We start from the raw sequence: 17,033 nt of genomic DNA, 5'->3' as shown, positions 1-17,033 counted from the left end.
TATTCCAAAAGTTTATGCGCATTAAGGTCACCACCATTTTTACTTTTTGATCTGGTTTATTTTTATTTATGTAGCATTCTCCTAAATATCCATATTTATTTATGTAACCAATAAAGCAAAAGCTAATCAATTTAACAAATTAGATTCCCATAGACATTTAAACATTGATTACACACCTAATCAAATTATTTTAATCATTTCATTAAAATCACAGTCTGATAGATCTGATTTTCTTCATACTTTAAGCGCTGTACAAAGCAGACAAAACAAGCACATGTAATGTTACAATTGTTTTAATTAGATTGGTTCACTCAGGCTAATGAGGTCAAAAGTGCTAATACCTGTAATTTCATGGTATCTCTTCATTATCTATATTCTTATTCTCTCTCATTTCATTTTTAGAGCTCTCTTTCTTGTACATTTTTATCAGTTTTACTAATTTTACATGTATGGAGTGTTTCAGTAAACTCACACAACCTAGAGACAAAGAAGAAGCATTTTAGATTGCCCAAGGTTGAAAGATCTGGTTTACTAACAAATTTATGGTATGGGTCATCAGAATTTTTTGCACCTTCCAAGGTGATTTTACCATTACACAACAGGTGAAGTCTTACTTTTAGAGTTAATTTTGCCCTTTACATAAGGAATTTTCCATATCACTGTCTCCAACAGTTTGTCAGTATCTTTTTTTTTTTTTCTTTTTTTTTTTTTTTTTTGGTAGTCCTACCTTTGATCCCAAAACATCTATTGGTCTGGACATGTCATCTTAGTACAAATCAATCTGAACTTACCTGTTTCATGCCTACCTTCATTTTCAGACTAGAGGGAGTGTTCTCTGCCATTGCTTGTTCTGAAGGAGACCTGGCCAAAGCTAGTTACATCTAACTGTTTAGTTCAGTATGGCTCTTGAAAATCATTGCTCATCCACCATTTAGTCCTAAGTATTGACACTATTGCCATTTTTCTTATGAGATTAGGAATCTTAGTGTTTGATCTCTTCCACTGTCACATGCCTATGATTATTCCTCACATGCAGTCCTGTACTGTTCATGTTGAAGTATTCCCAGTTCTAGTTCTGTGAGTTTGTCCAAATTTCTTGATGGCAATAAAAAATAAAAGTACAAAGCTTCTTTTGATAGCCATCTGCCCTGCTTGAGAAATAGTATCTGAACACCCTCTCAGACTATCACCAGCTGTGACTTTAGAACTAGATTGGTCCCTTGGAAATAAAAACAGGTGTTTTACATACCATAAGTATAGTTAGACAGATGGAATGTTTAGAATAAAGAAAAACACTTGAAAACAAGATTCCATTATCTTGTTCTTCCTGAATAATCTACGACTATCAGTAGAAGGTGATTTATGGGAAAACAGGCATGGAGAAGTGAAAGAAAGAAACTTTTATTTATGGTTTATAACAAAATGTTGAAAACAAGCGAATATATAATGATACAAAGTGGAGTTAATGCAAAGACTGGAATTACTCTACATAGGTATTACATTTTAATATTATACTTAGTTTTTGTACTTGCTAATGTTTTTTGATTATGGTGACATTTTTAGAATTGACATAATCCCCACTCTTGATGAATGCTCTTATTAAAAGCTCTGTTTGCATTTGGCAGATTTGTCAGATAAGCAGCCTTATTATTATACCATTCATGACACCCGATAATCTGCAGCAACATTCATAGAAATATTATATTCCTGAAATTTTATGGAGAAAAAGTCACTTATTTTTACAATTGCTTTCTACATGCAAAGCATTTCCAAACTGTGATTTGGGCTGAAGTATTTTCTTTTCAAGGTTATTTTAGAATGAATAAGCTTTTGAGCCTGACAACATGGGGCAGATTGGTTTTAGGTGGGTTTACTTCTTCTAAGCAAGACAGGAGTCACGTATATATATGTCTATATATAGCTGTCAAGCCACCCATTGAGATTTGGATTTTCAATGGGTGGCAGGCAAATACCCAACTACTTTCTACTACGTGGATTGAGTGTTTTTAGAAACTTCACATCTGGCAGCACATTTTAAAAATTCTGTGTGTGTCTTAATGCCAAATGGTGATGCACATTGAAAAACAAAGTGTATATGTGCTTTAAAAAAACAAAAAAGCACCTTCAAATCAGTCCATCATATTCACATATTAGGGGTATTAACTGTTCTTGTTTGGTGTATATTCCTTTGTGTGTAGGTACACAGACGCAAAAGTGTATCTTTTTTCTTTCTAGTACAAAAATAGATTTGGTTCATACTTTCTGTAAGGTATGCATTAATCTGCAACTTTCTCTTGTGTTTTTTCCTACTACTAGGTAGTACACCACAGGAACCATTAGTTTTAATAGATTGCCCATCTCTGAGTACACTAAAACTCATATGATCATTTCCTACATGTGGTCACTTAGATTCTCTTTGATCTTTGTGCATCTGTCTTTGCACACTACAAATATTTCCATGGGATATTCCTCTACAGGTAGCATTGCTGGCTCAAAGGCATATGCAGTTAAAATTCTGAGACATTCTAGGCAATTGCCCTTCAAATAAGGCTGTACCAAGATATAATCTGTCACCATTTTCCTCCACACCTTCATTAACTGCGGATAGTGTTAATATTTTCCAATTTTGAGGATCAGGTTGGCAGAAATACACAAACAGAAATATACTGTGCTTAATTTATAAAACATATTAATCTTAAGTTGGGTTGGTTTTTATCATTTTAAGGATCGATTTCATCTATATTCAGAAACTCATGTCTTAAGCTATATCCATTAGTTGGAGTCCTTATTCAGATGTTTCTTTGATAGTGGTGGCCGAATTATGTCTTATTATTCCTCTTTTTATTTCCTGTCAAGAGAAGCAGAACTCTTCTCCATGTTTAAGGAGGTATGAGCATTGGGAAAAGACTCTCTCTACATCTTTCTGCTTCCTTCATTCACATCTATGCAAGAGAGAAGGCGGGCGTTTTCTCAGTGGTGATCTCTAGGTATATGGCAATGCACGAGATGGCCCTGGATCTGGACTTGGTTCTTTCTTTCTCTTGGAATCTCATTTTGCGTTCAAACGGAGGCTTCAAAATTCATGCACAGAAGGCTTACCTCCTTTAAGTTTTCTTTACTTTTCATGAAAGATGAAAGGAAGGCTGTGGTTTTTTCATGCATCCAGCTTGGTAACCGGGGTTGAAACTTGCTTTGCTGGTGCCATTTCCCCCAAGATGGACTCTAAAGTCTAAATGGAGGAGAAGGAAAGTTGCAAGGGTAGAAGACCTTTTAAGCCCAATTTATTCTCAAACACATAACACATCCTACAGTTTGCAGGTAGAGAGTTGACACAACTCTTTACATGACTTCTTACATCTGAGCGTAAGTAACTAAGGAAGACAAATATGCTGAAGTGGCACTCCAAGTCTTCAAACTATTTGTGTTGAGAAAGAGAGTTGGTGTGTTTGTGTAAAATTAATTTGACTTGGGAAATTTTACTTTATGGAATTTCTTTGCTTCTCCAAAGGATATCAGACTTTTGGGAAGTGTGCAGCATTGCTTCACAGATCATGTATATAATTAAAATTATAAGCACAATGTGATATTTGAACTATCATTTCCAATTTGAACTGTATTTCTAAGATGAAGAGGATAAGAGATAAGTTTTATATGACAAGGAACAGAAAAGTTTTCAAAGTTTCCAAGGCTTTTGTAAAATCTGAAGACAAACATTTGATAAGAATGTTAAACTTCCATGTAGACAGATGTTTTTCACAGAATGGGCTAATCTTACAATAAATTTGCTACACTCTCTGCATAATACTAAAACATACAACTCAGAATGAAGGCAAAGTTCGTATGCCAGATGTACACACAGAAGTAAACTTTATCAATATGGATTTAAATATTAGTCAACATTATAAATAATCAGCCTAAAAATTTGATATTTGTTTAGGGTTTTTCTAAAATGAACAACTCATGGAGAAAATTATGAGCAAAATTGAAAAGCAATGCTATATCTGGGAAGATAATCCCAGTTTCACTTCTAATTTAAACATTATTCTAAGTGAAGGTAGTATCTGAAGAGGCAGAAAGGCAAACAAGAAATTTGTATAATATTCCACTAATCATTCATTCATTCATTCACTCACTTGCTATACATGAATGAAAGGCCAACACAGGAGGGCATTCCAACTGTAATTAATAACCATGTAGAGGACATTTTGGGTGCAAATTTTTAAGATCTGATGGGAAAACAGAGTGATAAAGGCCACACACAAATTTAGAAAATCTTAATTATACTCTTTTCCTTAAAATACAACAAATAAGCTTTCTTCCTTCAGAGCATGTTAATGATACCAAATTAGAAATTAAGAAAATTCTATAATCAATGATCATTGCCTTCTCTTGCTCACTAGATCCATTTACAAATTTTCTTTCCCTATAGCTTTAAGTCAGTGTTTAGAAGTTAGTGTCTTTTATGGGTGTATTAGTCCATTTTCACACTGCTATGAAGAAATACCTGAGACTGGGAAATTTATAAAGAAAAAGAGATTTAATAGACTTACAGTCCCACATGGCTGGGGAGGCCTCACCATCATGGTGGAAGGCAAATGAGGAGCAAAGGCACATCTTTCATGGTGGCAGGCAAGAGAGCATGTTCAGGGGAACTACCCTTTATAAAGCCATCAGATCTCGTGAGACTTATTAACTATCACGAGAACAGCATGGGAAAAACCCACCCCCATGATTCATTTACCTCCCACAACATGTGAGGATTATGGGAGCTACAATTCAAGATGAGATTTGGGTGGGGGCACAGACAAACCATATCAATGGGGAATTATGCTCTTCTGTGGAACAGGTTTTTGTTTGTTTGTTTTTCTGTTTTCCCCTGAGCCATATGTTCTTGGTCTTTCTGATTTTATGACTTGCAGTTGTTAATTATGGTCTGCTGATTCCTCCTATTGTCCTAGAAGAGTTCTGTGGATGCTTAAAATGGATGAAAAAGCAGAAACTTTATTTAACCTACTCAGTCTGCAATCCTAAACTGTGTTCTAGGCCTAGCAGTGCCAATTTTGCACTGAACACATACATTCTCAGTCTCTCTTATTTGGGTCTGGGCTCTTTCCCTTCTCCCAGGCATAGGAAGATAGTTCTAAAACCTGGATTTACTTTACCTTATCATGTGATACCTATTCCAAGTTTTATTCTAAAAGTCTACTTCTGTTCAGACTTTTCTTTTATTCTTTACTTACCCCTCTTATGATTCAACAGCTGACTTGGTTACTTCTTTTTCCAGTTGACTTGGGTAAGAGTGATACCAACTGTATTGAAATTTTTCTCATTTCTAAAAAGCCATGTGTACATTTAAAAAAGATAAATCTTCAGGGTAAGGATGAATTACCTAATGTAATATGCACTACACCAGGTGTAATTGGGTGAGATGAGGGTACCCTAATAGTGATATACCAGTACTTAAAATGTTGAGCTATGTTAAACACAGTCCTGGAATACAAAGTAGCAATACAAGTATCGTTGAAGGTAAAAGAGTCTTGACACAAGGGAATAGGAGAGCTTCTCTGCATGGGAGGCCGGGTAAGCACTATGTGCAATAAGATGCCTTGTAAAGAAGCTGAGAAGATCACTCTGTGCTGAAGAAAGGGGGTGTATGCACAAACATATTTAGAAACAGAAGGTTTGCTAATGTGGAATTCATTTATTTGAAGCATCTTTTAAATGCACAGTGGTGAAAAGAGGGAGATTAGATGAGGGCATGTCCTGGAAACAAACTTGCATTCCTGTGCCTAAGGAATTTGTAATGACTCCTTTGGCAGTGGAACAACATTGACCATTTCTGAGTGTGGAAGGAGGAAGGTGTTAGAACTGTATTGGAGGAAGGTGTCATAATTGTATTTCAGGAAGACGAATATGAATTCACTGAGTGGGAACAAGAAATGACTTAAGAAATCATATTTAGAGATGATTTTATCATTCTCTGATGGGATTAGAAGGGTCTGAATTGAAGTAATGGTGGAGAAAAGAGAAATCATTGAATTTCCAGGAATGCTAGCTGGGTCATTCAAAACAATTCCCTTTCTGACTGAAAGTAATTTTTAAAAATCTAAATAAAATATCATTTTAAAGTATATTTAAAAGATTCAAGAGTTTGCAAAGACTCTGAAGAATTGCCAGACCAGTAGTTTTGGAGAAAAGCCTAAAGCAAGAGGAATTAGGTAAATATTGGGACTTTCAAGCTGCTTTGGCTCAGAAGGGATTGACTAACACCACAAATATGGGTTTGGATTTGGGTGGAGCTCTTGCCCGGTGAAGGAGACAGATGTCTGGGTGCAAGAGCTCCCCAATATCACGGTCTTATGGGAGACACTATAACTTTAAGTATAGGCATCACATGAATGCAAACCAGAATTAAACATCTCCATTCTATCCCCAGCTCCAACCTCAGCACTGTGGAGTGGGCTGCTTTGACCCTATTTGCAGAAGATAAGAGGAAGAAAATGATTAGCAACAGCAAGTCTTTGAGACAGTGTGGCCTAGAGAAAACGGATTTGCTTTTGTGTATATTAAATGTGGGAATTGTAGACATTTCATTGAAAATAATCCAATTGGGAGCTTTGGAGAAAGGTTAGCATTGAGGATGGCGATTTGGTATGTGTTGTCCTGGAGGTGATAGAGCTATGGGAGTGGAAGAGTGGTGGTCCAATGGAGTGGTGGTGGTGGTCGGGGAAGAAGGGAGTGGTTCAGGAGGAAATAAACAGACCTAAAGATGTGATAGTGAATGCAAAGATAGAGACTAATGATGTGATAATGGGTGGAATGATGAGGTCTAAGGAGACAGAGTGTCTGTCTCAGGTTCTTGCAGAACTCACTCCAGCCCAAGGATTCAAGTTCAAGAGATGTAACAAGGAAGCTTTCTCAGGCAAAATCCTGAAGAGACAAGCAGGGAAGGAAATGAGACAAGCAACTGCCAGATGAGGGGATTGATCAGGAGGAGCATGCAGCAATGGAATCACAGAAATACAGTCAGAGCTCATGGAACACAAAGAGACCAATGGTGTCAGGTAAATAACAAGGGAAGTAGCAGGAAAATCGAGTGGGCTCATTTGATGTCAAAGGGGAGGGAACAGAATGGTCAATTCCTTGGACATACCAAAGATGTGAGAATGATGTAACCAGCATAAATTCATAAGAAGCCTCAGAGAAAGCAGCTTCAGGAAAGCACTGGGAGAAGAAAGTGACTTTAAAAGGGGAATAAAAGAAATGGTAAGAATCTTAAATAGATACAGCAAGGCAGAGCTCTCAATTGGACTGTTTAGCATGAAATGGAGTGGCACAAAGGTTCTGTCTTGAGGGGAGATTTTGGGAAGAATTGTTCTCCACAAAGGACACCTGAGTATGTTTGTATACTAGTCCATTCTCACACTGCTAATCAAAACGTACCCTAGACTGGATAATGTATAAAGAAAAAGAGATTCAATGGACTCAGAGTTCCACATGGCTGGGGAAGCCTCACAATCATGGTGGAAGGCAAAAGAGGAGCAAAGGCACGTCTTACATGGTGGCAGTCAAGAGAGCATGTGCAGGGGAACTGCGCTTTATAAAACCATCAGATCTCATGAGACTCATTCACTATTATGAGAAAAGTATGGGAAAGTCCCGCCCCCATGATTCAATTACCTCCCACCAGGTCCCTCCCATGACACGTGGGGATTGTGGGAACTACAAGATAAGTTTTGTGTGGGGACGCAGCTAAACCATATCAGTTTGTCATCAAAGAAGACTGGCAATAGCTTACATGTATAGAAAGCTTCCCCAAAAGTTCACACATTTAGACTGGAAATAATTCTTATTAAACAGCATTCTGTAAGAGCTATAGCTTCTCACATTTTGTCTGTTCCAGGAACTAGAGTATTGATTGCAACAGGCGGAGGGGGCATGCTTTGTTCTAGGGAAGTCTGTCAGAAAAATTGTGGGAAGATCTCAAAACATGATGACATCCACAAAACAATTACAGGAAAGGACTCTACACACACTCTGCATTTGCAACTTTGTAAAGTATACTTTTAACTTAAGCATATTGTATAAAATCCATGAATGATGTAATATCTTTATATAACTACCCATCATCTTATCCCACCCAACCTCCTTTCTTCTCTCCTTCTCTGCTTACCTCCTTCTCTCCCTACCTTGCTTTCTGTGCAACAGGACCAAGTTTCCTGTTAGTCACCCAATAGCAGCAGATGGCACATGCCTCCTCTAACCCCACAATGAGATAGACAGGGTATGGTCCATCCTGCAGGTGCTGGAGCATGCCTGCTAGCAACTTTAGCCCAAAACGTTTCTCATGTGATGGCTCTATTAGAAGCCCGGTTGAGGGGAGTCTTCTGAGGAAATAAGTCCCTCAAACCAGGGACCAAAAAGACTAGAAACACATTACCACTAGCTCCTTCTAGTTCTCTAAGTCTGCTGGACTCTTAGCTCCCACATCTGGATGCTGGTTTAAGCTCTGGCATCCAAGCAGGCTGAATTCCTGCTACCCCTATGTCTGTTCGCCAGTGATAGAGTTTCTCTGTACCTGACTCGTTTCTCTGACCTTTGTCACTGGTTGCCTGGTGTTTTTCTCTCTACCAGTCCCTGGATCCACACTTTTTTGAATAACATTAGATTTCAGGTGTTGCTGAGATTTTTGCTTCTGTGCTAAGTTTGGCCCATGTCTAGCTTCAGATCAAGCTTAGAACTCACATCCTCACATGCTCTAGCACCTCCCTTAATAAAAGCGGATACCTCGTTTTGCTTCTTTCTTCAGTTTTCCAGTGTAGCCTGCACTGAAACTGCCTCAATTAATTTGCATTCTTTTGAAGTCTATGAGCTTGTCCACCATTAGTTTTTACCCACAAGTATGAACACATCCTTTCCATTATTGGAACATCCCATTGAAAAGTAATCAAAGCCAAACAACCAGTTTATGTGAATTGTGTTTTTCCTTTTCAGTTGACAAGGGATCGTGACATTCTGTAGTTTTTCCCAGTTTATAATCCACAAAACAGTCACAGTATATAATACGTTTCTTACTTATTTCTCCACAACCTTGCCTGCAATGGCTATTAGTTGAATTTGCAACCCAATAAGCAGATGGGAGATAGGGCAAGTGTGAACAATTGATATTATTTGTAAAGTTCACTTATCCAAGGTAAATAAAATGCCATTTAACACACAGCTGAAGAACTCACAAAGATTTACATATATTATTAATCTAATCACATCCTTTATCCAGTCAAATAGAGCATGAGCAGATTTATTTTGATTTTATTTGTATTCACTTATTCAAGAAGTATTAAAGTTTCTAGGGTCTGCTTGTGTTAAACAAGATGAACAAGGTTCTCATGGAGCTTACATTTTCTGAGAGGTGAGGGTAGGAAGATTTTAGAGGATAAAAAATATGAGAAAAGGGGAAAAAATCTTCTTAATGGCAGAATCACAAGAAAAAATTCTAACATAGTGGTTTTCAACTGGGACAGTGTCACTCCCTGGGGGATATTTGACAATGTCTGGAGTCATTTTTTGTTGTCACGCCTGGAGGAAGACTACCACTGACTTCCATTGGGTAGTAGAGACCAGGGATCCTTCTCAACATCCTTCAATGCACAGGTTAGCCCTCACTACAAAGAATTATCCAGAGACAAATGTCAGTAGTGCTGGGGGGCGGGGGGGACTCTGCTTTCACACTTGACTTACGTAAATGATCTTTCTCTCTTTTTTTAATTTTTATTTTTATTTTAAGTTCTGGGGTACATGTACATGATGTGCAGGTTTGTTACACAGGTAATCATGTGCCATGGTGGTTTGCTGCACCTATCAACTCATTACGTAGGTATTAAACCCCTCTCACACATATAATATAGATAGTGTCACTGCTTTGTTATTTACACTATTCAATTTGAATTTAATGTATATTGTTCAAATGATCCCTTGAAAAGAATCATTCTTATTTTATGTGATTTTCTAGATTTACAAATAAAAACAATATTTATAACTTTAATTTAAAGGGGCTAAAATAAGCAACATTTTGGCCAGGAGTGATGGTTCATGTCTGTAATCCCAGCACTTTGGGAGGTCAAGGCGGACAGACTGCCTGAGCTCAGGAGTTTGAGACCAGCCTGGACAACACGGTGAAACCCCATGTCTACTAACATACAAAAAATTAGCCAGGTGTGGCAGCATGCACCTTTAGTCCCAGCTACTTGGGAGGCTGAGGCAGGAGAATCGCTTGAACCCAGGAGGCTGAGATTGCAGAGAGCCGAGAGCGTGCCATTGCACTCCAGCCTGGGTAACAGTGAGACTCCCTCTCAAAATAAATGCATAAATTAATTAATTAAAAAACAGAAGCCACATTTTAAATTTTGTAATTTAATACAGTCAACATTAAGTTCAAATCAGTAGTGTCTGTAAGATTTTAAATTGTGTGTTTCTGTTTTTCTCAAAAGGAGTCTATCTTTAAGATTTTTTTTTTTTTTAACCATATACAATGATCCTGGTTTCCTTTCACAAAATGCCTTCTTGAAGAAGAGATGTGACTTTCAAAACTTCATAGGGATGATCACTGCCATCATTTAATTGAAGATGGACCAATTCCAAGATGCTATTTTTTTCAGAAACACTCTTAAGAATCTGTCTTTGTGACATTTGAAAGTGGGAGAAAGTCTTAGAAGCTTGCAGGGTCTCTGCTGTGTTGGAATCTTGTATAACTGGCTTTCCATGTCAGTTGCAGTGTCATTTGTATAGCTAAATGAGCAAATTATCAGAGCAGATGCATCAAGGGAAATGTTGCTTTCTGGAGTGTACTGCCAAACATAAATTTCAGATTCATTACTGTCTGCAAAATAGAACTGAATATACTAAGTCTTGATGATGTAGACTGCGATTGAATTATATTAAATTGCCAATAAAATTGTGAAAGTTCCCTAGCACTCTAGACAATATTTTATCACTTGTAGGATCTTCTCGAAGGCTATCCTAACTGTGTTTATCCTTCCTCAATGGCAACCACCTGCCAAGCTCTGCATTTAGATCGTCTTTGTCTTCATAAGCAGCCTTCTCTCTTTTTTACTTTTTAATGGACAAGTCTGAAACTAGTGCTGTGTCTCAAAAAGAAGCAACTAATTATAGTGCTGTATATTCATAACTTTTTTATGTTCTGTTCTATCCTTTTTATATCTTTAATTACATTTAAGTGTTTTAGGAATCTGTTCTGTATCGTAATCAAACATCATCTCGCCTCGTGTGTCTATTCCTCTTTTACATCTAGATTTCTAAAATGACTATGCTATTTTTGTGTCTTTATCTCCATCCTCTCTAGTTTTCCTGTATGAAGAGATGTGTTTCAATGGTTTGTCTGCCAGTTGCTACCAACAGGCCGGTCATATGGGTTACCCAATTAATCACATTTATTCTCCCATAGAAAATAAGAGAGGGAGCAGTCACAAGAGCCCAGACAAACCAAATCCTAATCTCAGCCACTTACAAGTCACTTAACCTCTTGAACTCAAATGTATTTATCAGCCAAATGAGTACAAAACTTACTTGAAGTTGCTAAGAGGATTGCCTACACAGGGAATGATGGTGGCATGGCAAATGTCTGTTTCCTTTCCCACAAAAATATTGGATTCAGGCTCTTCTCCCAAGCAGATACACCAACCACAACAGACCTAGTTTCCTTTATCCATGACCTGTAATCCTATCAGTGCCTCTGTAGATTTGTCAAGAAAAATGCCATGTGGACATGTGGGGACCAAAACACCAATCAATCTCTATTTCAGAACTTGATTAGCCATATAGATATTACTCTTGAAGTCACCTTGGCATAAGAACCATAGGAGAAGAACTGAATTGAAAAATAGGTTTAAAATTCTTTCAAATATAAGATGATTCATAACAGCAGAGGTTTCTATGAGCCTGCAAAACTCTAATGCTTTTGTTTGTTTGAAAAAATGTATGTGTGTGTGTATATATATATATATATATATATATGCATTTACAAGTGGTATGAGAGATGAGGGATTATCATAGAGAGAAAGCATACCTTTGTATATAAGCATATATTGTTATAAAAGCAAGAAACATCTTCAAATGTTGCTTCAGGAGGTAGATGGAGCTGCTGGCAAACTAGTCAAACTCACTCAGCATAAATACAGGAAACATTTCAAGAAGTAAAAGAGCAACTTTACTTAGGTAAAAAGTTTCTGACAAAAGTCAGAGAAACTGAAAGCACTTTTTTCCTTAAATTTTTTGAAAATTTTGCAAGTGGAGATTTCACATGATCCGTTAATGTCTTGTATTACCTTTAGGTGGGTGTTAGCAGTACACATTGGGAAATGTCCCTGCTTAATCTTGATTTTTGCTTTTGTCCTCCAGCCCTGTAGAATTGTACCAATTTGCATACTATCCTACACCATGTGTCAAAAGAGGCGAAGAAAATACCACGGCTTGTATTACCTGACAAGGCCGCTGTTTTGAAGCTCAGTGGCATTGCTGCCAACAGGGACTTTTCCTATAATGTAATGGAATGAATCAATAGATTTGTTGGTGTCATTTGTCAAAACTTCAGGTCTAAATAATAATATTCCATAATATAATAAAGACAGCATGCCAATAGGAAATAAGCATGGGGATTTATAATATTTGAAAATTACATAAATAGTTTTGACAGGAACTAATGTTTTAAAACAGCAGACAGGTTGTGTACCCATGTATATGTAAACCCACAGAAGGGAGTGCTTTGCAAAGCACTGCATAAAATAATAAAATTAATGATTAAATGAGAAAACTCAATGATGCCTAAAGAAAGTCATTACCAAGGAGTCTTTCTGCGAACTTCAGACATGTGTTTCATTTCATTACCACTAACGAAAGAAAATAATGAAATACGATGCAAAATAATTAAGCTTTTTACCTTTTATTTCTATCTAGATGGGAAATAAATTTAAGCCAGCAATGACAATAAGCAATGAGTAGAACTCAAAGCTTTTCAAATTATTCTAAAATCTTGAGCTTGCAAATTGGTATAGTAAGTTTCTTTTTAAAAATTGGACTATCTCAGCTGTGTGCTGTGGGTTTCAAAGAAGTTTCAATACAGCTGCATTGTACAAATGATGATTCCACCCTGAAAGAATTATTCTTTTTACTTGACCACACCCATTACTAGGTTGTTGTGTGGATTCTAAAAATATGAATATTAACACGTACCTGTGTGCCAAGTGAAATACATAAATGGATACAACCAAATAAGACGTGCTGTGATACAATGATCTCTAAGGTTGAAGCGCATCAGATAGTAAAATGGAAACCATGATTTGATCAGACATTGAAAGCACTTTGAATATAAAGTAAATATCAGTATTTCAACCAAGGAATGTGCATGCCAGTATGTTTTCTCTTTGTCTAGTTTTCTCTCTTTTTAAAATTTGAACTGGATTATCTCATCAACTTCCTGTCAAAAGTAATATACATTGAATGATAACAACTGCATTTAGTGTTTTGGTTGATATTTTAATTTTTTTAATCACCTTAGGAAAGGTTACTAAGAAGTCTTTCTATTTTTTTTTAACAATCCGAAATTGGTTTTAAGTAGTTTGACTTAGTTTCATCTTTATAGAAATCATATAAAAATGAGTGTTTCAAGTCTTTGCCTAATTCATATGACTAAAGGAAGTTAAGAATAAGATAAAACAAAACAAAACCTCTAAAATGGAACAAAGTTTGATTTGCTCAAACATTTGATACTAAAATATGTCAAGGACAAAACTTGAAAGCACTCGTCAATTAAGATAAAATGTCAATGGAGCTATTCCCGTCATGAATATTTATGAAGTGAATGATAAAGCATCCACATGTATCTGAAATGCACTCACATGTTTTTTGAAGTACAAAGATACTAAATTGTTTGACATACTTTTTCTGTCATTGACAGAACAAGTCAGCAGAAACTGACAGAACAAGTCAGCAGAAACAAATAAAAATGTGGAGAATTTGAGCAATATGACCAATAATGTTGGTTAATAGATGCAAAGTAATTAAAGTGCTCTTTCTGTTTTAGCAAGTATATACATGTTGTTTCATCAAAAGGATCATGTTAGGCAATAAATAATTTATACTAAACTTTAATAATAATAATTTTGAAAATACTCTTTCACCTAAACACATGGAAATAGACACACAGGCAAAATTTGATAACATTTGGTAGCAATGATTTTACTGTCCCCACAAGAGCAGCAGCAAACTCTGACAATTGGGAAATTAGCCCCACTTACCCAAATAGGAGGATGTTAAGTACCCTCAGAGAGGAAGCCCAGAACCTATTAAAATTTGCTCCCTCTCCTTCTTTCCTATCATACTATAGTACCCTCAGCCATTTTCTTCAAAAACTCTTATCTGAAGTATCTTTTTAAATTGTTTTGAGTAGTTTTAAGTTCACAGCAAAGTTGCACAGAAAATAGACTTACCTATACCTTCTGCCCTGGCACATGCACAGCCACCCGAACATTGAAACATTATTATCATCCAAAGCCCACACTTTAGATTAGGGTTCACTCTCGGTGTTGTACATTCTATGAGTCTTGACAAATGCATAATGTTGAAAGACTATCTTTTCTCCATTGCATTGCCTTTGCTACTTTGTCAAAGAACATTTGGCTATGTCTGTGGGGGTCAATTTCTAAGCTCTCTGTACTGTTTCCTTCATCGATTTGTCTGTTCTTTTGCTAATATCACACTGTCTTAATTGTAAAGCATCTTTTTATTCATGTATGTATTTAGATTTTTACTATTTCCCCAACCTTATCTACTGTATCTTGTTCAGTGCAGCAACAAATAAATATTTTTAAATAAATAAGTAGGGTTAAAGAGGAAAAGGAAATACCAACTATGTCCATTTAGAAGCATGCTGAAACTGCAGCATGTTGGGCAAACAGGACAGTGGCACTTGGTGGCATTGTGATCAGAAATTACTAAATATTGAAGTGCTCAGAATATGGTTAATGTGTATGCAGAGGCAAGTTCATACTCATAAAAGTTTTCTACATTAAACAAATAAACAAAAATACATTCACTATTCTTTCAACTTACTTGGTTACAAATAGGAAAAGAAAACTGGACAAAACTGAAAAGCACAATGAACTAAGTGTAAATAAATGTGGGAATTAATGAGTTAGGAGAAAACCTGAATCTTTGAAAGGAAACCATAAATGGCAAATTAAAATAAATGTGACAGCTGAAGATATAACCTATTTCTCTGCTCCTGACACAATAAAGCAAAAAATAAACAAGGAAAATGTAAGAAAATCATAAAGATCACTATATATTATACTGTGTGGCATAAACTCTACTTATTGAATAACTGATTTTTCACAATTTAGTTCATCTAATGCCAAATTCTCCTAAGGCAAAGTATTGCTTTTGCATCTGCCCAGTTTGCCAAATTTGCCAAAAACATGTTTAAGGAAAATTCTTCTTAAATATAGTGAATGAATTTGAATTTATTTTTCTGATTAATTCTTTCTTAATGAAGGATCTTTATCTCAGCCATACAATATAAAAGTAATTTTAATGATTTTTTTAGAACTAGTAGTGGCAGATGCAGAGAAGAAAAGTCACTGCCATAGGGATTAATTCTCTCCAAGAATCTGTGTTGAAAGGAGCTCCATGGACTTATCCACTTTTCATGGGTATATTCTTCTTCCATATCATTGAAGAATAAATATTTAACCCTAAAGTGTTCAAGTAAATTCACATTAAAACAATAGAATTTTTCATCTATGCAAAAGTGATATTAGAATATCCAGTATTATTTATCATATTAACTATTGTATTTTAGGAGATTTATTTAAATCCTTTTAAATCCTTTAATCCACCGAAAGTACTTCCAAGACATGTAAAAAAATATCATATAAATACACAAAATGCATACTGAGGGATTGAAAAACAATTTGCTTATAATAATAAAGATCAAAACATGGCCATTGACACTGGTGTAAATTTCTTGAGGTGGTAAGTACTTACAGTCACAATCCTCTCATCATCCTTGTGAGGTGGGTGTGATCATCTCTGCTTTCTACAGAAAATATGTGAGAAGAAAGATCATCAGAGTGGATAAAAAATTATCTACATTTAATCTCACAAAGTAGTAGCAGAGTGAGAATTTGAATCCCAATCTCCGTAACTCCATCCCCACTTTCATTACTCTCTATAATGTCAAACTAAGAATAAGTCAAGGATATAATCAAGACTGTCATATGAGACCATTTTAAATACAAATAGGCAAGCAGAGTCTGTACATATATGCATAGAAGCATCTTTACAGAGAGCTATTGAATATATATAGACTAATTGTCCACCAATAGATGTGTGGATAAAGAAAATGTAGGATTTATTCAAAATGGAGTACTATTTGGCCATAAAAAAGAATCAGATCTTTTCATTTGCAACAACATGGATGGAACTGGAGGTCATTATGTTAAGTGAAATAAGCCAGGCACAGAAAGATAACTATCACATCTTCTTATTTATTTGTGGGATCCGAAAATTAAAACAATTGAACTCATGGAGATAGAGAGTAGAAGGAGGGTTGCCAGAGGCTGAGAAGGGTAGTTGGCGGGGGGGGGGGGTGGGTAAGGGGAAGATGGGGATGGTTAATGAGTACCAAAAAAATAGAAAAAATGAATAAGACCTAGTATTTGACAGAACAACACAGTGACTATAGTCAATAATAATTTAATTGTGCATTTTAAAATAACTAAAATAATATAATTGGATTGTTTGTAACACAAGGGATAAATGCTTGAGGGGATGGATACCTAATTTTCCATAATGTGATTATGATGCATTGCATGCCTATACCAAAATATCTAATGCACCCATAAATATATACATCTACTATGTATCTACAAAGATTTAAAACAAATTTTTAAAAAGACAGTAATAAATATAATTAACATTTTAAAATATGCCTAGGTTGTCTCTGATGACTAGTTTTCCCT

At 35.9% G+C, this 17,033-nt stretch overlaps 1 protein-coding gene across 3 annotated transcripts in view; it reads left to right on the top strand.

Moving 5' to 3' along the window:
- PNPLA4 (patatin like phospholipase domain containing 4) overlaps positions 1-17,033 on the top strand; it is a 235,979-nt gene that overhangs the window by 40,134 nt on the left and 178,812 nt on the right. Inside the window, exon 6 of one of the 3 annotated variants that reach the window (XM_050777241.1) lies at positions 12,415-13,510. The exons of the other annotated variants lie outside the window; for them this stretch is intronic. Coding sequence (XP_050633198.1) covers positions 12,415-12,516 — 102 coding nt within the window. The 3' untranslated portion in view covers positions 12,517-13,510. Of the gene's footprint in view, positions 1-12,414; positions 13,511-17,033 lie in introns of those variants that run through there. 3 annotated transcript variants of the gene reach the window in all.

Source organism: Macaca thibetana, chromosome X, assembly GCF_024542745.1.
Source record: "Macaca thibetana thibetana isolate TM-01 chromosome X, ASM2454274v1, whole genome shotgun sequence".
Classification (NCBI taxonomy): domain Eukaryota; kingdom Metazoa; phylum Chordata; class Mammalia; order Primates; family Cercopithecidae; genus Macaca; species Macaca thibetana.
Note: the sequence above shows the minus strand (reverse complement) of the source record. Positions and strands in the feature narration are given on the sequence as shown.